This window comes from Trichosurus vulpecula, chromosome 8, assembly GCF_011100635.1.
Source record: "Trichosurus vulpecula isolate mTriVul1 chromosome 8, mTriVul1.pri, whole genome shotgun sequence".
Taxonomy (NCBI): Eukaryota; Metazoa; Chordata; class Mammalia; order Diprotodontia; family Phalangeridae; genus Trichosurus; species Trichosurus vulpecula.
The window spans coordinates 122,554,109-122,580,114 of NC_050580.1; the positions used below are offsets into that span (position 1 = coordinate 122,554,109).

The 26,006-nt window shown below is 39.9% G+C and overlaps 1 protein-coding gene across 1 annotated transcript in view; it reads left to right on the plus strand.

The window, feature by feature from the left end:
- LOC118829249 (pro-cathepsin H-like) overlaps positions 1–26,006 on the plus strand; it is a 44,628-nt gene that overhangs the window by 3,840 nt on the left and 14,782 nt on the right. The window contains exons 3-7 of the mRNA XM_036736240.1: positions 58–163; positions 4,363–4,433; positions 13,326–13,430; positions 20,897–20,983; positions 25,718–25,773. Of these exons, the coding sequence (XP_036592135.1) occupies positions 58–163; positions 4,363–4,433; positions 13,326–13,430; positions 20,897–20,983; positions 25,718–25,773 (425 nt within the window). The remainder of the gene's footprint in view (positions 1–57; positions 164–4,362; positions 4,434–13,325; positions 13,431–20,896; positions 20,984–25,717; positions 25,774–26,006) is intronic.

The window sequence follows — 26,006 nt, forward strand, 5'->3', positions numbered from 1 at the left end:
TTTTGTTAACCTATTGCTGCTTTCTTAATAGTTTTCTTTTGCTGCTTTTTTTTTAAGCACAACAAGAAATATGATTTGTCGGAGTATCATCACAGACTGCACAATTTTCTCGAAAATAAGAGGATAATTGATAAACACAATGCTGGGAACCACTCATACAAAAGTAATGCAGCAAAATTATTCTTAATACTTCTCTGGGACCTGGGGATGGTAAAATAATGTTAGTAAATAGCAAGAGAGTATAAGCCAAGGATATTAATCAATTAACCAGGAAATGATTTCTTGTGCCTTTATGTGAATCATCAAACAATCAGTCAACAAGTATTTTACTAAGAACCTACTATGTGCCATACACAGGGGATGTAATACAATGTGGGGGAGGGGGTAAGGAGTAAGTCTTGAGTGTGTGAAATGATGGTGTGTTACCACAGAATTAAACTGAGACATAACTAGGAATTTTTATGCATGAAGCAAATTCACTTTTTAGAGGTTTGCAGAGTTAGCTGAACCAGTTAAAGTAGCTTGATGCCTCCAAGAGACCAACTGGACTATCCCCTAGAGAGCATGAATGGGAGGAAGATAAGTCCTAGAAGAAGATATCACAATGAGAGGCCCCTTAGAGGCAAGAGGGATGCTGGCTTGTGGGCAGTTGCTGCATATGGCAGCCCAATGGGCCACAGGCTAGGAGGTGAGAGTAGAGTATGGGGTCAGCAGGCATGGGTGAAGGGTGGGGAAAGCATAGTAAGGCTTCAGGAGGAACTAATTTGATTTGGGTCTTGTAGTAAGCTAAAGATTCTAAGAAAAGACTGGGTACATTTCAGGCATGAGTAGTAAGCTATGAAAAGGTAGAGAGGGAAGAGGTGGAATGCTGAGCTCAGAAAACAGGAAGTAGGACCATTGGGCTGGTGGTAGGAATGACTGGAATATTGACTGAGTGACAGGGACCCCACCAATATCTGGAAGAGTAAGCTGATGGGCTGAAGGGCCTGAGATGTCAAGGGGAAGATTTTCTATTTCATCCTAGAAATAACAGGATGGCCCTGAAAAGTCCTGAGCCAGTGAGTGACATGGTCACACCTGTGCTTTAGGAAGCTTATTTTGGAATCTGTGTGGAGGTTGGCCTGGACAGGAGAAAACCTGAAGCCAGAAATCCAATGAGGAGGCTATTGGAAAAGCCCAGGAAAGAAGGGATGAGGACCCTGGATGTGGAGAGGAAACAAATGTGAGAAATGTTGTAGAGGTCAAATTGGCAGCTGGTTGGTGCAGTGGATAGGGCCCTGGGCCTTGGGGCAGGAAGAACTGAGTTCAGATTTGTCCTCGGATACTTACTAGCAGTGTGATCCTGAGCAAGTCTCTTAACCGAAGTTTCCTCATCTTTAAAGTGGGAATAATAATCACACCTATCTCCCAGGGTTGTTGTGAGGATCAATTGAGATAATCCTAATTGCTTAATGATTAAAAAGCACTTAGGACAGTGCCTGGCACAGAGTGAGCTAACTATATAAATGTTAGCTGTTATTATTCATGACAAAACTTAGTGACTGATTAGATAGAAGGGAGAGTAAAGAGTCAAAGGTGGTTCTGAGATTAGAAAACTTGTTGTCTATAGAGAAATTTGGAGGAAGGTCATGTTTAGGTGGGGCCAACAATGAATTCCAGTCCAGACATTTTTAGTTATAGAGGGACATCCAGGTGGAGAAAAATGGAGAGAACTAGAGCTCAAGAGATACTAGTACTGAACATAAAGATGAGGGAATAATTAGATAGAAATGATAACTGAGGTGAGAGAAACTGATGAGAGGATCCATACAAAGCCTTGTGGGAAACACAGAGTCAAGGAAGTAGGGCATGGGTGGTGAGTCCAGCAAAGGAGACTGAAAAGAAGAATCATGGGAGAGCAATATCAGGACAGCTAAGTGAGGAGATGAGGAGAGGGGGGTCAACAAAAACTGCCAAGAGATCCAGAATGACAAGGAATGGGAACAGGCAATTCAACTTAGTCACTGAGATCATAGACAGCCTTGGACAGAGCAATTTCCCAGTGGTGGCTCCTAAAGGCAACTTAAAAGAAGGGGATGAAAGGTTAAGAAGTGGAGGCAGCAGGTATGGGCAGCTTTTTCTGGGAGCTGGGCTGTAAAATGACAGACTGACATGGGACTATATATAGTATAAGAGAGTGGCTAGTCATGTGCAGGTTATATTCCTACAGGGAGATGTCAATGTGCCTCTAGGTTGCAGGGAAAGAGCCAGCAGGTAAGGAGGGATTGAAGAGGAGAGAAAGGACATCAGGAGAACGATTAGAGGATTTGACCTTAGCAAAGAGAAAAGTCACCTCTTCCTTAGAGGCTGGAGCAAAGGAAGAATGATGGATGACATAGAGAGCCTTTCTGAGATGTAGAATAGGGGAGAAGAGGGAACTTCTGGTCAGAGGCATTTATTTTCTAAGTAAAGTGGGAACAGGAGGTCCTGTGATGAAAGGGATTGGAGAAGATGAGATAGGGGGGTTAAGAAGAGAAGATTTGTAATGACCTCTGGGGAATGTTACTGGGTCAATCAGAAGAATAAGGTTTACCCAGCAGTGGTGAGGACCCAGTCAAGTGTAAATTAACATATACTTGTAGTGGATCTTCTCAGTAGAATTATATGACTTCTTCCCGTATTTCTTAGCAGTATATGATGAAAAGAAGAGAAAGCAGGTGATGGCAAAAACCCAGGGAAGGGACTTGGCAAAGCATGAGAAATGATAGGAGAAAGAAACAAGGGAATCGAGACAGAGGGCAGTGCAGAGTTGACCAGCCCTTTGTGTCCCCACTTCTTTGCATTGTACCTGGCACATAGTAATGTGCTTAATAAATGCTTGCTGACTGATTTGCTCTATGGTTAAGACTGCAAAAGGTTGGAAGCCAAAACAAGTAGAACTTGAAAGACCAAAGATTGGGATGAGGAATAAAAATGGGTTTAGGAGGAATGAAGTAGAAGGAAAGATATGTTAGGAGCTTGTGGTCAAAGAAGAGGAAATTCAGAATTCTGGGTAATGGAGGCTGAAAACATAAAAGGGTGATGGTGAAATCAAGTGTATGTATGATCATAACCATATGTGGCTGAGAAGGAATGAAAGTGTAGGTCACAGGAGTTAATGAACTAGGAGCTTGAGAGAATGTCACTTTATATATAATAGTGTAATAACTATCTTGTATCTGCATTATATCTATATGTGGCATCTATTTATATGCATATACATTGTTTCTCCTTGCAGTAGGAACTAATAAAGTTCTACTACTGCTCCAGTTCCTACTACAAGGAGAAACAGTGTATATATTGCTATGTATCATCTAACTGATTTCCCTCTAAAAGCAGAGTGGTCATCCTTGGGATTTAGTTGGCCAGGTGGTTTTTGAATTACTGGTTTGCCTTCCTTGTCCCCTCAAGCAAAAAAGACCCAGCCTATGGGAAACTGGTGCCTTGGGGTTTATAGCAAAATTCCCATTACCACTTTCTGACTAAGTGTTGCTAATTGCTGCGGTGAATGTGGAAGTAGGACATTTTATTTGAATTTAATTAAGAATTGCATTCTTTTTATTATATTTAATCTATTAAAGCTTTTTTATTATTATTTTATGGTCCACAAATATATTATTGCATTCTCATCTCAAACTTAGATCATTGGACTGGCCTAAACTAGACCTGGCCCCAAATATTTGGTATTAGTTGGGGGAGAGGAAGTATTTGGCAATGATTTTTTAAAATTAAATTCATTGTTGAAGCATTGGAGGATTGATGTAAAAAAGGGGGGGAGGAACTTGAGTGATCAGATAGCCAGATACAGGATCCTGGTGTAGTCAGCCTAGAGGAGTTTTAGTAAAATTGTTTTGGGATATCTGAGACTGGAACTTCTACTCTGCTCAAATTGAAGATGTCCCCAAAAGTCCTTACCCTATTTGGTCATCTGTAACAGTCAGTCCAAGTTCTTGTTCAGGCCGTTGGACTGAGCTCCATAGGGTGAGGGCCAAAATTCTCTTGAGGCTCAGACTGTTATAACTGCAAACCCAAAGGGGTACCAGAGGCTATATGCCTGAGTCACTAGGGCTTGGAAAGGTGGGCCAGGGATGGAGGAGGAAGAGATCCCAACTGTATAAGTGGATGCTAGCAAGACCTGCAACCAAATTACTCCTATGTAAATCCAGGTTACTCTTACGCAAATTAAAGAAATTTAGTACATGAGTAACAGAGAAAATTGAAAGAGTTCAAAAGTTCAAAAAAAGACTAAAAAGTATGAGAAAAATAAACAAAGGTCATGTGGATAAAGCATTTTATTGTTCCTTCTCTGCTACTTGTTTATTGATTTTTTTTTTAAACTTTCAGTGGGACTGAACCAGTTTTCAGATATGTCCTTTGATGAATTCAAAAAGACTTATCTTATGAGAACACCTCAAGTAAGTGCTATTCATTCGAACAAAAGTGGGATTTTAAAAATGTAAAACATTTGAATTATTTTACAATGTGGTCTGTCTCTCATCTGCCTTCGCTTTTCTCTCTCTTCAAATGAACTTCGATTCAGAATCATTCCTAGGAGCCAGAAAAGTTGGAACCTATCCTTATGTAAAGGGAACTTGGCTAATGACTGGAAATTCAGAACCTTGTGCTTTAAACTGTACTTCACATGGCATCAAGGACTTTTTGTTACATCATAGCTTAAGAGAAATGTTAGAATGAAAGAAGGAGGAGAAGAGAGGCACCAAAGTTGACAGTTGGGAAATAGGCATGTGAGAATGGGGGTGGATTAGATCAACTCTTCCCACGTCACTTAAAATAAGAAGAAAATATGCCCTAATGCTTTTGTCAGGTGAGAATAATCAATAAAGTAGGTTGGATCAAGGCTAAGATATCTCTGTTGAATCCATAATAAGCTTTAGACTAAATTCAACAAGTTCAATGTCAGTTTAGAAGTCCTTGAAAGCTGTGGAATGAAAGAGTACAGTGTTGCCCAGGAAATGTATTGGTATTGGCAGAGAAACTTGTTCACATCCAGTGAGTCATCTATATAATAGTAAGCAAATTTGGAACTTGGGCAGTCAAGCATCTGGCAGTTCAGTGGTGGAAGCCTCTGGCCAAACCTCTGAGGAAGAATTACTCTGAAGATAGGAGAGCACCTTGGCTTCTCCCTGCTCCCTTTGATCAGAGGAGGACCTTGTAAGGGACAGCAGATTTCCGATTTCCCATCAGCTCCCTCTTCCTAGCATTATCCCTGGAACAGTTGACACAGTGTTGGCATCAGGAACTGAAGAAAAGCCTGTAAAAGGAACATCACAGAGAAGCCGTGCTGGACTCAAGGAGAATATTGTGAGAACTGCAGGAAAGCTGTGTTACTCCTTTGCAACATGCAGTCTTTAAGCTGGAGCCCACTTTCCTTTGGAATACATGTGCTCTAGTAGGAGAGTGTGTCACAAACTTTGGGGGGATATTTTGTATCAGTTGTTCTTATTATATTTCAGTGCAGTATAGTGGGGTGTAAGGTGTGTTCAGGGAAGACTAGCACCTCTAATGCGAGGGGTGCTTTCCACTTTTGGGGTCTACCTGATCTACCTCTCACTTGTGGATTCAAGAAACTGTAGCATGGGCAGTGGTCACACCCCAGTAAACCATTTTGGCAGATTGGCTAAACCAGGTTGAGGATAATTGAGGAGTCTCAAACCCTTTGGTGAGCTGGCAGGGAGGGAGTGGGGTGTCTATCCCAAGCATGTGAAGTCTTCCCCTGGTGGAATGAGTGGATGAAAACAATTTGTCCCAATAGCCATGAAGGCAGCTGAAGCAGGCACTGTGGAACTCAGAACTTGGTTAGACATCAAAGATGCCAAAGTCATCCACTGTGTCTCAAGAGATCCCAGCCATCTTGACTCCATCCTACCACTGGACTGTGAAGACTCTAAGAGAGAGAGGCCAACAAGTTCATTCAACTCTGCCTCATTTAAACCCAATTTATGCATGAATCAAAAGACATAATGCATACCATTTTACTGTTTTTACCTATCTCAAAATCCTGTGATGACAGACAAGTGACAAAGCAGCAGGTATGGATACACTGGGAGCTGTAGTCACAACCCTGCACACAGGTGGCTGAGGCCATAGATTGTCTTCTCACTAGAAGCAGCAGTGGAATTCAGCTGCCTCCTGGGTATCTGAGCAGCCTTTTAAGGACCACACTGCTCACCTCCTGGTGTCAGGAAGGGTCTAGAAAAAATGCCCTAAATATTGTCTACTTATTAAACCCTGGTCTGTTTACCATAGCAGGCAGGGAACCCAACCTGTGGTCAAAACAAAAAAATGCACAAAATCTTAGGCCAAGATGATTCCCCTCATCATCAGTACATGGAATGTGCACACAGTTATGGACAACACAAAATCCAGTACATCTGAAAAACAAACAACTGTTGTTGTGAGAGAAGTCAGTAGGTATCACATCCAAATAGCAGCCCAGAGTGAAACAAGGCTTGCTGAAGTTGAAGCTAGACATGCATTTTTCACAGTGAAGGGTAGTGCCATGAAGCTGGCATCAGTTTTACAATCAAAACTAATCAACAAGCTTATTTGCCTACCAAAATGAGTGAATTACAGGCTCATGACAATGTGATTGTCACTTGCAAGAAAGCAGCACATCACCATCATTAGTGCTTTTGCTGCCACCATGATGAACCCTGATAGGATAAAGAAAAATTTTTATGAAGACCTGGAGATCCTCATCATCAATATGCCAAGAAGGAGACAAGCTTATGATTCTGGGTGACTTTAATGCTGAGTGGGCACAGACTACCAGACATAGCAGGGAGTCCTTGAGATGAGTGGAATCAGAAACAGCAACAACAGACTTTTGCATCTCATGACCTTCTCATCACCATCTTCCATTTACTTAATTACAATAAAACTTCATGGATGCACCCTCCCAGTAAACATTGGTATTTAATAACCTATCTAGACTATGTCATTGTAAAGAGAAAAGACAGGATGTGAGAGTCACAAAGGCAATGTGTGGTGCAGAGTGCTAAAGTTAAAACTGACACTGTCTCCAAGCTAAGTATTCACATTCAACAAAAATGGCGGCCAGAAGTCTAGGTGACTACCAGAAGACTTAATGTCAACAGAATAGAGTGCTTCTCTGAGCTGGAACAGTTCATAGCTAACTTGGAGGGAAAGTTGAGCCAACACACAGTTGGCAACAGTGGAGTAGAAAAGGAGTGGGCAGCTTTCAGAGATTTGGTGTATAGCACTGCATTTACTCATCTGGGTCAGAACATTCGCCAACATCAAAACTATTTTGGTGAAAATGTTTGGAAAATTCAGAAACTGCTAAAATAAAAAATGATAATTCCACAGAGATTACCAGCAGGATGGTTCATCCATCTCTAAGAAAGCAGCATTTAACTCCATCAAAAGTAAACTGCAAGCAAAGCTTACAGAGATGCAGGATTCTTGGCTCAGTAAGAGGGCAGGTGAAATTCAGTTTTACAGAAATGGTAACAATCTGAAGTGTTTTTGTGATGTCCTGAAGGCTATTTATGGGGCGAAGACCTATGATACATCTCAACTACTAAGCACTGATAGAGCCACATTGATTAGTAATAAAGACACAATCCTGGAGAGATTGGCTGAAGACTTCCATAGTGTTCTCAACAGACTGTCATCAATCAATGCTGAAGTCAGTCCCTCTCTAGCCAAATTTCCAACTGAAGAAGAGGTTTTGAATGCCATTAGGCTCCTCTCCTGGGGGAAAGCACCTGTTGCTGATTCTATTCCAGTTGAGATTTACAAGGTAGGGGGGAGGCCCATTGCTCATACAAATGCTGACTGAAATTTTTCCATGTTATATGGCTAGAGGAAGTTAACTCACAGAGGTTCAAGGGTGCCTCTATTGTCCATCTCTATCAAGGTAAATGAAATAGATTGTCCTGCATCAATCACAGGGGGGAGGTCTCTGTCTTTGTCACTGCTGGCAAGATCTTGACAGAGTCCTCCTTAATAGACTGATCCTTCACCTGGAAGATGGTCATCTACCTGAGAGTCAGTGTGGCTTCAGAAAGGGCCAAGGAATGGTTGATATGGTGTTTGCTGCCTGACAACTCCAGGAGAAATGCCAAAAGCAGAACAGAGGTCCGAATACAATGTTTGTCAACTTGACCAAGGCCTTTGATGCTGTCAGTTGTGAGGGCTTATGGAAAATTATGTCAACATTTGGTTGCCTGGAGAAGTTCATCAGCATTGTACATCAATTTCATGATGGCATGCTTGCCTGTGTTCTGGATAATGGATGATGGTCTCACACTTTCCCAGTCACCAACAGAGTGAAACAAAGCTGTGTGCTTGCTCCCATGCTTTTTAGCATGATGTTTTCAGCAATTTTGCCAGACATTTTCAATGAGGACAAACACGGCATCAAGATCAGCTATCTCACTGATGGTGAATTATTTAATTTGAAGAGGCTACAAGCCAAGAATAAAGTGAAGGGAGAGTTGGTGCATGAATTTTTGTTCACAGATGATTGTGCAGCTGACATGCAAGAATGTATGGATCGATTCTCTGCTGTTTGTGCTAATTTTGGCCTAACAACACTAAGAAAACACAGGTGCTCCAACAGAATTGAAGTAGCTCAAAAGAAACAGGAGATACACAAATTTAGAGAATCCATCCCGATACACAAATTTAGAGAATCCATCCCAAATGTTCACATGTCCTATTTGTGCCTGACCTGTCATAGAGCATTCCAAGCTCATTTGGTCTAGTCAGCCACAGTTATACCTAACTTGACTCTAACATAGTGATGTTATTTTGGTCCTCTTTGAGATAGAAGGCCAACAACCAACCAGTAAATATCCCCTTCCAAAAGCTAATTAGGTCTGGCTGACTAATTGTTATCAACTAGTAATCACATAGATGGGGGCTCATGAGCTATGTACAATATTAGAGGATAACTCTCAACCCCTCAAAACTACCTCTAGATCCCTGAGGAGAGATGGAGCAGCATCCCTCTGGGGACCTGACCTGACAGTATAAGTGAAGGTTGGGAGAATATCTCCAGAGCAGCCACAGGAGCAGTGAGAGAGCCTTAAAAGCACTACACTTATTAGTTTGGAGAAGAGGTTCCTGAGGTGCATTCATACATCACCCAACATAGAATGCATTTATTCAGTTTCCGTGGGTCTGTGGCCTTACTGCTGTAGGGAATGCTTCCATTGGTGCGGATTATAACCCACCTGTGCCCTCTCATTCTTTGTGTTTCTTCCCCATGTACTTCCATGGATGCTTCCAACCAACATGCCTGAAACTTTCCTTTAGGTCTTTTTACATTTAGTAATTAATAATGAAGCAATCTAGCCATATGACCACTCCTACCCGTTTCCACTCATATGGCCTCAGTGATGTACTTACATTGGATTCTTACCTATAAGGTCCCCAAAATGAAGTAGCTCTGGGGATAATACTGGAGTAGCTGTCAGAAGTCCTGGATTCGAGTCCTGACACTTATAAGTTGTGTGACTTTGGGTAAGTCATTTCATCTCCATGAATCTCAGTTTGCTCACCTGTAAAATGGGAGTAAACATAGTCTGCCTGCTTCACAGTGGTGTAGATATCAAATAAGGGGGATGTCTATGAAAGAGCTTTAGAAACCATAAAATGCTGAGTGCTATTACTGTTCCCCTAGGATATTTTTATTGGAGTACCAGAGCAGAGCAGCATGAGGATGACCTGAACTTTACTGCCAGAGAGCAGGGCTAAGTGTAAAGTTCCACTGGGCAAAAGAAATCTTTTTCAGGATCTGACAAGACAGGCCCTGGATATAAATAACTGCCTTGAGAGCCTTTTCCCTGGTCCAGACTTCCTAGTCAGATAGCTTACCTGCTTATGAAGAAGAGAAGTTTCCTAGAAGCATAGAAGCTAAGAGTTTGGAAGGAATGTCAGAGTCATCTGATTGTAACCATTAATAATAATAATAATAACTAACATTTAAACAGGGCAGCTCAGGGGCTCATTGAATAGAGCTCTAGACCTGGAGTCAGGAAGGTTCATGTTCCTGAGTTCAAATGAGGCCTCAGAAACATGGCAAGTCATTTAACCCTGTTTGCCTTAGTTCCTCCTCTATAAAAGGAGTTGGAAAAGGAAATGGCAGACCAATCCAGAAAACCCCAAATGGGGACATGGAGAGTTGGGTGTGACTGAACAAGTCAGCAACAATATCCTATAACAAATTCTCCATACTTCTAAGCCCTGTGGTGAGTGCTTTCTGATTTAATCCTCACAACCCTGAGAGGTTGGTGCTGTAATTATCCCCATTTTACAGCTGAGGAAACTGAGACAGAGGTGAAGTGACTTGCCCAGGCTCACACAGTTAGTAAGTTCCTGAGGCCAGATTTAAATTTGGGTCTTCCTGACTCCTGGCCCAACACTATATCCACTACACCATCTGGCTGCCTCTCTTCATTTTCCTTCAAGCTCTTTTTTCTTCTAATTGAGTTTTGTGATTTTTCTAAGGATTTCCAATTCTTGCTCAGTTTCTGGGCTCCTGTCATATATCAACCTGGGATGAGTTTCTTATCCCATACAAATCAAGCTCATTAACTTGCCCAAACCTGCCCCTCCCCTCCTTCTGTCTTTCTGTTGGTGAGACCACTGTCTTCAGCTGATTCTTCCAGCTTTTTCTCACACTCTCTCCCCTTCATTGTTCATTGCAGTCAAATTGGAATTCACTGGTTTTGTCCTACCCTTTCCCGTCCCCCACAGCATCAATCAGTGGCCTCTCCTTAAGTTGCAGTAATCTTCCTGTTCTCAAATTTCTCAAAACCCACTCTGCTTCAATATCATAGTTATTTCTATCTTCCCTTGCTGCTTGAAAGTAAGAACTGTGTAGCCTTGGCACCTAGCACATCGCATTGCACACAGTAGGTGCTTAATAAGTGTTTGTCAAATGAGCTCTAGAGCTCAAGCTGGAAGGGACCTTGGAGATCCTGTAGTCCAACCTCCTGCTTTTAAAGATGAGGACACAAACCTCAAGAGGTGCTGTCACTAGCCTGAGTTCACACAGCTAGTGAATGGCAGAGCTGGGATCGGTGCCAAAGTATTTCGTCTCCAAAGCTAGTGCTACCATACTGCAATGATTTACTATACCTTAGGAATCAATTAATGAGGGGCAGCTAGGCAGCTCAGTAAGTAAAGTACCAGCCCTGGAGTCAGGAGGACCTGAGTTCAAATTTGACCTCAGATACTTGACACACTTATTAGCTGTGTGATCTTGAGCAAGTCACTTAACCCCAATTTCCTTGCCTTCCCCTCTCCAAAAAAAAAAAAAGAAAAAGAATCAATTAATGAGACCAGAGAGGTTAAGTGACTTATCTGAGATTACATGGCAAAACTAGGCTTGAACTTAGTCTTCTGACTCAAAATCCGGTGTTGATTCTACTCTTTCAGTCTGCCTTATTATCACATTTGATCCTTACTACAACCCTGAGGTAGAAAGGACAGATATTGCTCATTTATCACTCCTCTAACAGATATATGGATGGCAAAGTACATAAAGTGGCAGACTCAAGCCAGGAAGATCATCCTGAGTTCAAATTCATCCTCAGACACTTAAACTAGCTATGTGACCCTGAGCAAGTCACTTAACTGTGATTGCCTCAGTTTCCTCATCTCTAAAATGAGCTGGAGAAGAAAACGGTAACACGCTTCAGTATCTTTGCCAAGAAAACCTCAAATGGGGTCATGAAGAGTCTCAAATGACTGAACAATAATTAAAAAATGAATTAAAGCGTTGCCCTTTCTGATTCTTTTCCTTAATAGCTGTTATTTCTTCATCAGCTCTGTCCCTAATTTCCCAGATACCCTCTTACAAAATTTTCAAAATCTTGTTTTGTATTTTTTTTTGTAGAAAAAAGGGGACTTCCATAAAATGCCCAATATGATTTAAAAAGGAGATATTTCTTCGAAGTATCTGTTTTGTATGAGAATATCAATTAACTATTGACATATCCTGAATTTCCTACCTCTCCCCAATTTTATGAGGATAGTCTACACATGCATCAAGAGTATCTTTGACCATGAAATGAGAAGGAAACAACAAGCTTTTATAAATGATATTTTAACAGTCAGAGACATTTTTACAGTCAGATAAATAACTAAAAAGTATAGAGATTATAAGATCCTATTGTATTTATTTGTTGATTATTTTAAAAGCAAAGGGAAAAAAGGAAAGCAAAGAAGGTCATCGGCATATTTTAAAATGTACAAAAGAGAACAGAAGGAAGTTCCAAAGGAAGCAGAGAAGCAGGACAGCTTTGAAATAACATTGAATTTAGTAAAAAAAAAAAAAAAGTCATACAAAATAGTCACAGTTTCATATATAATCCTCTTTTTCTATTGCAATTTACATGTGGAAATGTTCTCTCTGTGATATTTGCTAAATCTGTGGTATTTGTTAAATTCAAAAACATAAAAAATTTAAAGATATTTGATTCAGCAGAGGAAACCACTCCCTTAAAGCTTTTGTTCAACAAAGCATCTCATTCATATGTCAGAATTATCTAAGATTCTTGAAAAAGAACAACAGAGATAACATTGTTCAATGTTACCCTGATATTAATATCAAGCAAAGAAAGAAAACAAAGAAACATGAGCTCACAAAATGGGGCTTTGCCACCAACATGAGGATGTCCATCACTGAGTCCAAGTAAGAGATGTAAATGGTGAAATATTTCTGTTTTCAATGGTATTGTGCTAATCACAGCAAGCCCTGGAAGATTACAGAGTCTCGTGAATTATAAGCATAATCCCATATAAAAATTTGGCCTACCTATCCACTATCCATATAAGAAAAACCAAATGGTTAAAGAATGTCTATTAACTCTACTGATAGTCGGGCCTAAATAACTGTATTGACATTCCAATGAATGCTTCGTTAACTATAACACTTGAGATTTTTAAGATTGTTTCTTGCTTCTCCATATTTGTTCATTTTCGTTTCCCATATTTCCTTGTGGTTGCTAGCAGTAAAAACCCTTCAGATACTTCAAAAAGAGCTATGTGTTTGCTAAGGAAAGGGGTGGGGGTGGGGAAGAACAAAGCTGAAGTGCCTTAAAGCCTAGAAGACAAAGATTCAGCTACCAGTACACTGTCCTATAAATTGATCCCAATTTCATCTTGGAAGTGTCTGTTTTCATGTTGAATTTCATTGCAGAGGCAGAGGGAAAAGATCTCCCACTTATGTAATCTCTGTACTATATATTCTAGTTTAATTTTAAATTTTTTAGCCATTTTTTCCTAACAAAGGTATTTTGTTATTTCAGAATTGCTCAGCTACTAAAGGCAGCCATGTTCAACGTGTTGGTCCATACCCAAAATCTGTGGACTGGAGAAAGAAAGGAAATTATGTCTCGCCAGTGAAAAACCAGGTATGAACAGCTTTCGATGAATTTCCCAATAATTCCTATGAAATAGTTTCATCCATGAACAGTCTACTAATCTTACATAACAGAAAAACAAGTGAACAGACTATTGCAGGAAGAAAATCCAGAAAGTCTTCTTCTCTTCCTCCACCCCAGCTCCCACTTCCATATTCTTCACAATCACTAGTCACAATTACTATCTTTTCCTCCGTAACAAAATTCACAAAATCTTAAAATTTTAGAGTTGGAGGTGGTGACCTTAGAGATTAGCTAGGCCAACCTCTGTCATTTTGGGGAGAGGAAACTTGGGCTTATGGAGGCAAATGAAGTGAGCTGCCCCAAAGTCACACGGGAATTAAATGGTAGAGCCAGCTTGGTAACAGCATAAAGGGTGCTGAAGTTGGGGTTCAAAGGGACTTTGGTTCAATTCCAATAGACAATCAATAACACTCTCCAGTTTGTCAATATCCCAACTATATGGGGCCCAGAACTAAACACAAGACCTCAGTGGAGTCTGAGCAGAGCAGAATACAATGAGACTGGGCCACATTAGCATCTTGGCTGCCCAATCACATTAGCAATTTATATTGACCCTCTAGAGCTTTTTCAGACAAATAATCTAGATAGCTATGACTCACATCTTTCACAGCTAGGTCCCAATTTTAAAGCAGATAATGAATCACCTAAGTGGTCACACTATTTGAAGTTATAATTATGTTCAATATGGTCATTGGTTCCAGGCCAATGAAAATGTGCTGTGTAAATTCTAATAATGTGACCATGTAGAGGCAATTCATTATTCATACTTATCAGGACCTAGCTATAATTGTGAAGCCTATTTTTTTAACCCAAGTGTCAGATTTTTACATTTATACCAATTAAATTTCATCTTATTAGAATTGGCCTACAAATCAAGTCTATCAAGTCTTTTTGGATCCTGCTTCTCATTCAAGCTATTAACTGTCCCTCTTCATATCATCTGCAAATTTGATAAAGCATTCCATCCATTTCTTTATCTAGGTCATTGTTAAAAATATTAAATATCATAAGAACAAGCCTAGATTCCTGGTTACTCTGTGAGAGACTTCCCTCCAAGTTAAAATAAAACATAAATAATAGAGCTCTTTGGTTTCAGTCAATCAACAAGTTCTGAATCCTCCTTACTGAAAGCCTGTGTAACCACATCTCTCCATCCTGTCCATAAGGATAAAAGGAGCAGCATGGTATTGTCACTTAACCTTTCTGGTCCTCATCATGAGAGGGGTGGATTCCATAGCCTCTAAGGTCTCACCAATGCTAAATTTATGATTATTGAAGGATATCATGGATGACTTATTAAAAATACCCTCTTCCCTAACCTTTTGGTACAAGATTCCCATATCTAATAAAATAATGTATGGGCAGAGATGGAGCTACTTCAAGGTTCTGGCCAAGTTATCAACATATGAATGGTAGTTTAAGCTTTAGACAAAGAAGGGAAACCTGCCTTAACCTAAATTGACCTGATGATCCAAAGTTTGTCCAATAACTTAGGCATAACTGCATTGCAACTGTATTTACCAAATATAAGATAGTTTCTAATTGTCTTGCATCAGTTGTTTTCAATATTTCTTATAACATCAAAAATAGGAGCCTAATGGCTCAAACAACATATTTGAAACGAAGGAGGCAGAGTCTGGAAAACCTGGATTTTTCTTTTTTTTTTTTTTATTAGATTTTTAGTTTACAACACTCAGTTCCACAAGTTTTTCAGTTCCAAATTTTCTTCCCCTCCCTCTCTTTCCCCCCTCCCCCTCCCCCTCCAAGATGATACGGAATCCAATATATGTTCTACATATACCTTCGCATTAAACTTATTTACACGTAGTCAAGTTGTAAAGAAGAATTATGACGAGTGGAATGAATCATGAGAAAGAAGAAACAAAACAAAAAAAGAAGAGAGAAAAAAAAAGAGAGCAAATAGTTTGCCTCAATCTATAGTCAGCTGGATGTAGATAGCTCTTTCCTTTGGAGCTGTCTTTGAACTTGTATTGCTGAGAACAGCCAAGTCTATCAAAGTTAGTCATCACAGAAGCAATATGTCTGTGGTTGTGTACAATGTGCTCCTGGTTCTGCTCCCCTCACTCAGCATCAGATCACGAAGTTCTTTCCAGGTTATTATGAAGTCCATATCTTCCCCATTTCTTATATCACAATAGTATTCCATTACATTCATATACCACAACTTGTTTAGCCATTCCCCAATTGATGGGTATCCCCTTGATTTCCAATTCTTTGCTACCACAAAAAGAGCTGCCATAAACATTTTTGTACATACGGATCCCTTTCCCGCTTGTGTGATCTCTTTGGAAGACAGACCTAGAAATGGTATTGCTGAGTCAAAGGGTATGCACATTTTTATAGCCCTTTGGGCACAGTTCCAGATTGCTCTTCAGAATAACTGGATCTGTTCACAACTCCACCAACAGTGTAACAGTGTTCCAATTTTCCGACATCCTCTTCAGCATTTGTCATTTTCCTGAAAAACCTGGATTTTTCAAACCCTAACTCTGCTACCAAACTTTACCTACCTATGTAACCTTGAGTTAATAGCTCAAACTTTATGGGCCTCAGTTTCCTCTTGTAAAATGTTGGTCTATGTCATCTCTAAGGCCCCTTCCAACTCTAAACATCTGACCCTCTAGGGGTATGCTCTGCAAGTCTGTATTTCTTTATAAATCTGCCTTGCCAAAGATCTCACCTTCTAATCCCTGAATCTTAATCTCTTCTTCCTCTCCTGCATCTGGACATCTCTTGCTTACCATGAGGCTTTAGCTATGCCCTTTTGGACCCATTAGTAGACATCAGTAGGACTGGCAAGCTCACTCATCTAAAAGTTAGGAGACCTGAGTTCAAGTTTCTAGTCCTGCCTCTAACTAGCTACCTGACCTTCAACAAATCACTTCCTCTCCTTGGACCTTACTTTCCTCATCTGTAAAATGAGAGCTGGATCAGATAGTCCCTAATGTACTTTTCATTACTATTCCATGATTCAGTGTCCAAGTCACCTAGTCAAAGGTGCTAGATGGCAATTCTACTTATAAGATGAATGTCTGCCACCAATGTTCCCTGTAGGCCTTGGGTATCCATGGCTTCAGACGACCAAAAATATCTCTCATGCACATAGTTCATTCTGGGCCTATCTGTAGAAAACCTCTGCAAGCTCCTGGAAACTGGGTGGCTGGCTCATGTTTTTTAATAGATTAGAAATGGAAAAAATAGGGAGAAGGGTAGCTTCTCAGGTTAGGTAGAGACACGGTAAGGGAGAATACCAAGTAGAAGGGAGGTCTGCCCTCCATGTCCTTATCCAGTCCTTGTGCTCACCCACTCTACCCAATTTTCCTTTTAAGTAACTCTTTCCAAATAATTTCAAAAAACATTTTTTGAACAATGACTATGAGAATAATATAACATTAATAAAATCCAAGGTTTGGTGCAGCCTTGTCCACTTATAGGTTAGAGTCTAGTAAATTTGAAAGCTAATAATTCCTTAGGTCTGTATAACTTTGCAATTTATAAAGTTCTCTCCTATACATTATTTCACTTGATCTCTTCAGTCAATCAACAAGCATTTATTAAGTGCTTTCAAAGACAGAAATGAAACAGTCTCTCTCCTCAAGAAACTTACGATCTAGCTGGGAAAGAAATATATGTGTTCATTTATATGTATATGTATATGTATGTGAATACACACACACATAAAAGATATAGAAGCTAATTTGAAGGGAAGTCACTATTTCATAGACTGAACTTCTGTGATATAAAAATTCAACATTTTTTAATATGCTTATTATCTGCAAGCCAGAATATTCTTTATCCCTACTTTAAAAGCAAAACTAAGGCTCAGAAAAGTTTTGTCTAAGAAATTATAGCTAATGAATGGTAGATTTCCTGAGTCTTATTCTATGCTTTTGATTCCTTCTTAGGCCTAATATGGTTTCGACTCTGGGTACGAAGCCAATCACAGACAATTAAAAAAACAGGCCATCTAAGATAGCTGTCCATCCTTCTACAGTTTCCCTATACCTCCTCCCCATGGCCTCTTCTACCTCTTAGCACTCCCTTTTCTCTCTACTCACAGATACTCGCTGACTTCCCAATGCCCCCACTATAGTGGCCAACTGGAATCTGATCCTTGACTCATGTCCAAAACTGTTGCTCACTTCCCTGGTCCCCACCTACATCAAAACTCCCATGACTGATTGTCTTTTCCTCCTTCCATATCTTTGGAAAGTTGGGAGGAAAGAGGTTGTGAAGTTTTTCACCCTGAAGTGTAAATGATTAAAATCCAACCCATACATGCTTAATCCTAAGGGTATTTTCATCTGGAACTGATTAGCCTAAAGGAATCTCAAGGTTTTTAGCCCCACCCACTCCCCCTGTCCTCCCCAAAACTGACCCCAAAGTATTCTCCTAATCTCAACTATAATAGTTCCCTTTCTATCTCTTCCCCCACTACTTCTTTATTCTGCTGGATTGCTCAGTGAGTCACCTGTTGGCTTTTCAGATAAATCTAATCCCACAAGTTTTGCCTCCTTGAAAGCTTCCTAGGATAAGAACTGGGCTGTCAGTATGGTTGATTTCTCCTGAGCCTTGAGCCTAAACTCTGTTTAGAGATTTTTTAGTCATCATGTTGAGTCATTTCTTGCTCATATAGCATGGTCACCTACTCATAACTTAAAATTAAGGGAGCATTCCAATCAAAGGAGGTACTTGTTCTGGGTATTTGTTCCAGTCTGCCTACTCAGTATAGAAAAACACTGACTCCCCCTTAGGAAACAGCAAGAAAATACTGGAACATGAACACATAAAGCCATTTACATAGGGATATATGGGTGAGTCAAACAAAAAGTATTTATTGAGCAACTTTTATGGGCCAAAGAGGGTGGTAGGTGCTAAGTATTGGAGGTGGAGTCTAGTGAGGGAGATAAGACATATGCATATGAAAATATTACTACCAATAACAAGTACCAAGTGGAGGAGGGAGAGAAGAAGGAAGGGAATCAACTGGACTTGAGGACTTGATGATTGAATTGGGCAGCTAGGATAATGATACACATTGATAGAAATTTTTGAACTGAAGAGAAAAGAGTGGAGGGCGAGGAGTGGATCAATTCATGAGGAAGTTCCATTTTAGACATTTTTTTTTAAAATGATGATGGGCCTTCCAAGTAGAAAATTCTAGCCAGGCACTAGAGGTGTAAGACTGGAGCATAGAAAGTGCTGAAAATGTTAGATTTGGAAATCACCAACACTAGCAATCATAGGTGAGATGGTGAGTGGCTAAAGAGAGAAGCAGAGATAGTATGTGGTCTGACATTGAAGAATTTCCACTTTTCAAGGGTAGGAAGAGGAAGTAGAAGCAGAAAAAACAGAAGTAGCAACCAGAGTTGCCGGAGGAGAGCCACCATAGTGTAGTATATTAGCCTTAACAGTGCTTGGGCTTAAATTACTAGGTGAAGGAGTGAGTTTCAAGACTAGAGAAGTTTACTGAGGAACACAGAGGATCAGATGGAAATGAGCAGCCCCAAAATTCATTCCTAATATCTCTGAAGTGGTCCCTAGTCCTAGCTTCCTGTACTCTGAACTGTGCTAAGGGCCTGTTCATCAAAAGTGCATAACATTGACCCAGTGCTAAAACAGCTCACAAGTGTCCCCCTAAGGGAAGATATTTTTACATATCATAGGACTGGATGAAGACTGGCAATATAGTGCCTTCCTGTCTTGTATCTGGCACAGGATAAAATGCAAAGAACTTCAAGGAGGGGAGACCAAGACAGGGGGAAACTTAAGATATAGGGGACTGCCCCATCTTCTCTCTAGGAGAGGGCTTCAGGAGCTGAGAAATACCCATTACCATGGGAAACAGGACTTAGGTAGAAAAGGAAAACTTGAGGGATGAATACATGACTATCTTTGAGAAGCAGCTTGCTTATATTGGAAAGAGTTCTGAAGTGGGGGGTCCAGAGGATAAAGACACTGGGTTATATACAGACAACAATTTATTGAGCAAGGCATGTAGTTGCTGAAACAAATTGGGTCCAAGGTTCTCACCCAGTGCAAGGACCCCAAAGCTCTTGGCTCTTTGGCTTTTATATGATTTTTACATAGTGCTAGAGGGGAATAGGATTATCAGCCAAGTTGTGACTGGATCAGGGCATGAGCTGATGCCTCATGAGTGGGGGGTTTGACAGAAAACATTTAAAGGACACAAAACTCAAAGATCAATGAAACTCATAGTTACAAAATGGAGGGCTGGTTACAAAGGAGTCACTTTGGCCTAACAGACCCACCTCTAAAACTTACTATAGTTATGTTCGTATGAACAAATAATGTAACTGCTTTGAACTTAAATTTCCTCAGCTATAAAATAAGGATAACAATGCCTGTGGCACCTAACTCATAGGGATATCATGACAAACAAATGGAATAATTTACATAAATCACTTTGACTTTTATTTACATAGTGCTTTAATATTTGCAGTTAGTATTACTCTTATCATACATACAGAGTTAACAAAGTTAGTAATAACTGCTGCCCTAGCAAAGGCAGCTGGAGCCTTTAACAGTTGTATTAAGAGAGTAAGAAGGCCCCAGTGACTTTTGAATATACCATTGTGAGCAAACCAGTTCAGTTTCTTTCTGATCAACCCTCATCTTCCCCATTCCATTGTGTCCTCTATCTAGCTTCCAAAGTGATTTTCCTAAAGCACAGGTCTGACCTTGTCAGTAAACCAGGGGTTCCTTGTTACCTCCATGATTAAATATTGGTATTTAAAACTTGGTATTTAAAGCCCTTCAAAACCTGGCCCCTCCTATTTTCTAGGCTTTTCTTATACTTGACCTCTCTCCTCCACACACTGCAAGATCCAACTTCACTGGCCTGCTTGGCTTTTCCCATCACATGCCTCTCTACCTCTCATCTTTATGCCTGTCTTGTCTTCCATGCCTGGAATTTGCTGCCTCCTAGTTTCCTTGGCTTCCTTCAAGACAGTTCAACTCCCACATTTTACAAGAGGCTTTTCCTGGTCCTCTCAGCTACTAGTGCCTTCCCCTCTGAGACTACTTTTCAGCTACTCTGTTTGTATCTTATATGTACCTAGTTATTTACATTAACTGTCTTCTTCATTAGACTGTGAGCTCCATGAAAAAGGCAGGGACTGTTTTTGCTTCTTTTTGTATCCTCAGTGCTTAGCACAGTGCCTGGCAAATTGTCAGCTCTTAAGAAATGGGTTTTGGGGGGGTTTGTGTTTTTTTAAACAACTTATTATTACTGTCAACAGTATGTTAGGTTTGGGAGCCAGACTGGAGGGGGTTTAGGGGGAAGAAAGAGAGGGAGAGAGAAGCGGGAGAGGGAGAGGGAGAGAGTATTTATTTCTATCTAAAAGTTGGTTTAGAAAAGCTGACAGACTTTATTCTCTTTTCTTCTCTAGGGTATATGTGGAAGTTGCTGGACCTTTTCTACTACCGGGGGACTGGAATCTGCTGTTGCCATAGCAACTGGAAAACTACCCTCTCTGGTAAGAAATATGACTTTAGGAATGCTGGAAGAGAAATCATCCATATGCTAACCTCATTTTTATTTCCCGGAATATACAATGTAGTTTGTTTATTTCATATTCCCTTCTACACACCCTGCATTCGAGCCAAGTGAACTACTAGCTATTCCCTGAATTCCTCTCTCCACAAGTTCACTCAGCTTTAAATCTATGATCATCCTCCACCCCTCATGCCTGGCCCCTCAGTGATCTCCCTCCTCATCTTCCCCTCTCAGAATCCTTATCATCCTCCAAGGCTTCATGAAATCAGTAGTGGTTTCTCCTTTCTCAAATTACAGTGCACTGTTATATCCCTTAGATAGAACGTAAGGGTGTTGTGGGTAGTGACTGATTTGTGGTTTGGTTTTTTCCCAGAAATACCCAGAATATAGCAAGCACTTAGTGTTAATTGAATTGGTCTGTTTCTATTTTATTTATATGAAACTGTATGACTGGGTGGAAATACCAACTCTATGACTTTTTCAGGTCATTAATCTAATTCAATAAACATTTATTAAGTGCCTACTGTGTACCAAACACTCTGCTAAGTGCTGGGGATGCAAAAAGAAACAAAAGACAGTCCCTGCTGTCAAGGAGCTTACAGGCAAATGGGGGAGACAACATGGAAACACATGTACAAAGCAAGTCTTATACAAAATAAATAGGAAATAATTTAAAAAGGGAAAGCACTGAAGTTAAGAGGGGTTAAGGAAGGCTTCCCCTAGAAGGTAGGATTTTAGTTGAGAGTTAAAGGAAGCCTTTAAGTATAAACATCATGATCATCCTTCCCTGAAATTTGTATTGTGAATCAGCTGCTAAATGCCCTTTCAGCAGAAAGAGCTTGTTCATCTTCTTGGCCCTATTACATTCTTAGACAAGAAGAAACAAATGATCTTCCAGCTCTGTGAACATTCAAAATTTGTCCCAAGGTTGATGTCTTTTCCAAACTGGATAATTAAAGAATGTTATTGATAAGGAGGGAAAAACCATCCGTAAAGTATTCCCAGCAAAATTATTTGTACCAACAACAAAAAAAAAACTGGAAACAACCCATCACTGCAGCAAAATGGGGAATAGCTATACAAAATTATAGTATATGAATATATCATACCATAAGAAGTAACAAACATGAAGAATATGATGAACTGTGGGGAGGTATATATGAAATGATGCATAATCAAGAAAGCAAAACAAAAATAACAATGTATCCCTGTGCAGGAAATATGGAAGAAGAAACAAGCCATAGTGGAGACTCATAGTCAAAATCTGGGCTCAAGCCCTACTTTCAAGACATACTATCTAGGCAGCTAGGTGGTACAGCAGATAGAGTGTTGAGCCTCAAGTCAGGAAGTCCTGAGTTCACATCCACCCTCAGAAATGTACTAGCTATGTAACCCTGGGCAAGTTACTTAACATCTTGTTAGAAATACGCTTGGCACTGAGATTTAGGTATCAAGGATAATTTACTATTGAGGAATCCAAAGAAGATGGGCTTACATTTCTGGCCAGAAGCAGACTCCACCCCTCTTTAGGAAGTGGGAAGAGGGAGAGCAAGGAGTACAGAAGTGAAAAAAGCTTTATACAGTTAGTCCAATGCAATCCCTCCCTTCAGAGAACAGTGGTCTGCTGCCTTCCAGGTTACACTCTTCCTGATATGCCCATTGTATTTTCCTCCTAAATATGTACACGCATGACCCCCCTCCCTCATCACACATCCCATGTTCAGTTAATGAGGCTCTAATTTTATGCGGGGTGGGTTGGGTTATATGCATGAAGTTCATTAAGCATGCGCAGTTGCTAAACAGTCATTGACCCAGAGTTAACCCTGGCGGGTTTGAGCCAGATCAGCTAACATCCTGGACCTGAGGTTTTCTCAGAACCATTAGTTATTTTCTGCTTGGCTGGGCCCACCTGCCCCGGTTAATTTTTCACTCCCTTGTTTGTTCAAGTTTTCTGAGTAACTTGACGGTTTTTCTGTGGAAACCTAACTTTTGTTAATCTCTCACAATCTGTTTGCCTCAGTTTCCTCATCTGTAAAATGGGGATAATAATAGCACCCTACTCCCAGAGTTGTTAGGATCAAAGAAGATAATGATTATAATCTTCTTAACATAATGCCTGGCACACAGTAAGTACTATATAAATATTAGGTGTCACTATTATTCATCTATCCATTCATTCATTCATTTATTATGAAGTGCTAGACCTGGAGTCAAGATCTGAATTTAAGTATGGTCTTAGACAGCAACTATATGACCCCAGGCAAAGTCATTTACCCTCTCCTCTGTCTGTCTCAATTTGCTCATCTATAAAATGAGGATAATGATAGCATCTGTTTCCCAAGGTTGTTGTGAGGATAAAATGAGATATTTAAAAACACTTTGCAAATCTTAAAGTATTATATAAATGCTAGCTAATTATTATTATTATGCTGTCTTTTTGATCCCGAGCAAGACATTTAACTGCTTGGTATTCCAGACAATTCTCTAAGACTAGAAGTTTCACAATAGCTATCCATCTGCCCTGGGGCCTCACTCTTCAGATTAATGACTGCTTCTCCAGGCAGTCCCCACTAGGCTTGTTTCACTCCTTCCTTCCTTACATATCTCCCCTCCACCCCTGACCCTCTTCATCCTCCGCCTAGCCCCACCTAATCAATAGATATGCCCTTCAACCCTTCCCTCCCCTGCAGTTCTAGAATAATGAATCATGATCATATCAACTTTGCTTGCCTTGCTGCTGGTGTTCCTAAATAAAGTGTCTCAACCTACGCTCACTCTGGCCCCAGTCCTCAGCCCTGTAACTTCTGGGCAAAAGTGCCTCTGCCTGGCTACCACTCCCCCACGAGTATTGTTTCTCTCTTTAAAATATAAGCTCCTTGGGGCAGCTAGGTGGTGCAGTGAGTAGAGCACCAGCTCTGGAGTCAGGAGGACCTGAGTTCAAATCTGGCCTCAGACACTTGGCACACTCACTAGCTGTGTGATGAGCAAGTCACTTAACCCCGATTGCCTTGCCTTCTCCCCCTTCCCAAAAAAACCCATAAAATGTAAGCTTCTTGAGAAGCACTTTCTTTGTTGTTGTTTTTTTGTATTTGTACCCCCTGTGCTTAGTAAATAATATTGGCCAAAAGAGTTTCCAAAATTAGGAAGTTCTCTATACCTTAGGAGTTCCCCATACCAAAGAAATTATAGACCTTATAGATCTTGACCACAACAATCACCACCACCTTAATACTTTAAACAGATCAGTAATTGACATAAGTAGCTCTAGCAATCGATCAGTTAAGCACCTCTTAGTACCAGGAACAATGCTAGGCATTGGGCAATGCAACAACAAAAACAACCAAGCTGTCCTGGCCCTTTAAGAACCTAACATTCTGTCAGGGGAAACATCACTTACACATATAAATAAGTTCAAAATATATAAAGTAAATAATGTTGTGGTGAGGAAGAAGAGGCATTGGTAGGTGGGGGCTTAGGAAAGGCCTCTTGTGGGAATTGGTGTTTGTGTGGAGCTTTAAAGGAAGCAAGGAATTTAAGTTAAGCTTAAATTTCTGTGTACAATCATTTTATTGCTATCTGAGCATTTTTATATTTTTGCTTCCTGATGGTTTAATTTGCTTAAAAAAAAAAACACAATGTCATATTGACCTAGAACTGAAGTAAACTCAACCCAACTTAGAAAGGGATAGTAAGTCATATGCTTAAGGCTTGAGGCCACTGAACCTATATTTAGGTTGGAAAGGGCCTGCCAAAAGAAAAAAAAAGGAAGAGAGAAAGAAAGAAAAACTCTGTATTTAACACCAAGATGGTGGGAAGTTATAAATAGATTTCATCTCAAAAAAAAGATATAAAAAGATTAATTGAAATTAAACATGATATGATTTACCTTTTTAAAGATTGCAATTTCAAAGACCCTACATTTAATAAGAGTCAGGTATTTCATCATTTATGTATAGAAGCCAGGGATTTACTAACTTATTTTGCCCTTATCTAAACCCATGTGTAAGATATAGCATGTTTACAAATGTATAAGGCATACAAGTACTAAGAAGGAAACATACTTAATTATATGCTTAAGGCAATGTAAATATTTGAGACATTTCCATCAGTTTACCTAATATTCATCCTGGTATGTAGTTGACAGGTAGACAATTAGACAATTAATGGCAATGTCGGATTCATATAGAACTGGATTCCTGTGGCTGCATGTTGACTTAGGAAACCACAAATTAACATTATCTATGTCATATTGTATTTTTATTTATTTTGTTAAACATTTCACAATTACATATTAATCTGGCTTGGGCCCACCTATTTTGCCTGCCAGGAGTCTGATACCTATGGATACTAGATAGAACTTTGGATGTGGAATTAGAAAAATCTGAATTCAAATCATGCCCTAGACATTTAACTATCTGTGAGACCCTGGGTAATTCACATAAACCCCTCTCAGATGTATCTTTAAAATGGGGATGAAAATAGCATCTACTTCCCAGAGCTATTGTAAGGATTAAATGATATGACATATAAGGTACTTTGCAAACCTTAAAGTGCTCTATAAATGCTAGCTACAAGTGTTTTTATTATTATTATTTTCATAGATCTGATCAGCATACCTAATATATGTAATATATATGTAATATATATATATATTTGATTCTAAATTATTTTGATTCTGAATCAAATTCACTGGAATTCATTTATATTTCATTAGGCAGAACAACAACTAGTGGACTGTGCTCAAGATTTTAACAATCATGGATGCAATGGGTAAGTCACCCCTGAATAGATAGACAAGACTTTATAAATTACTTTCAGTCTAGTGTAGCCCAAGCTTATGAACATGCCCGGTTTTTCTAACATGGAGCCTGTGGCAGGTGAAACATGAAATGACTGAGGAAACAAAGGTTCAAGCTTCTACACATATCAATTTATTAAGCAGTGTTTAAGTGATTAAGGAATTGCCCAACAAGCCAGGACCAGACCTCTTCAGCTTAGGCCTG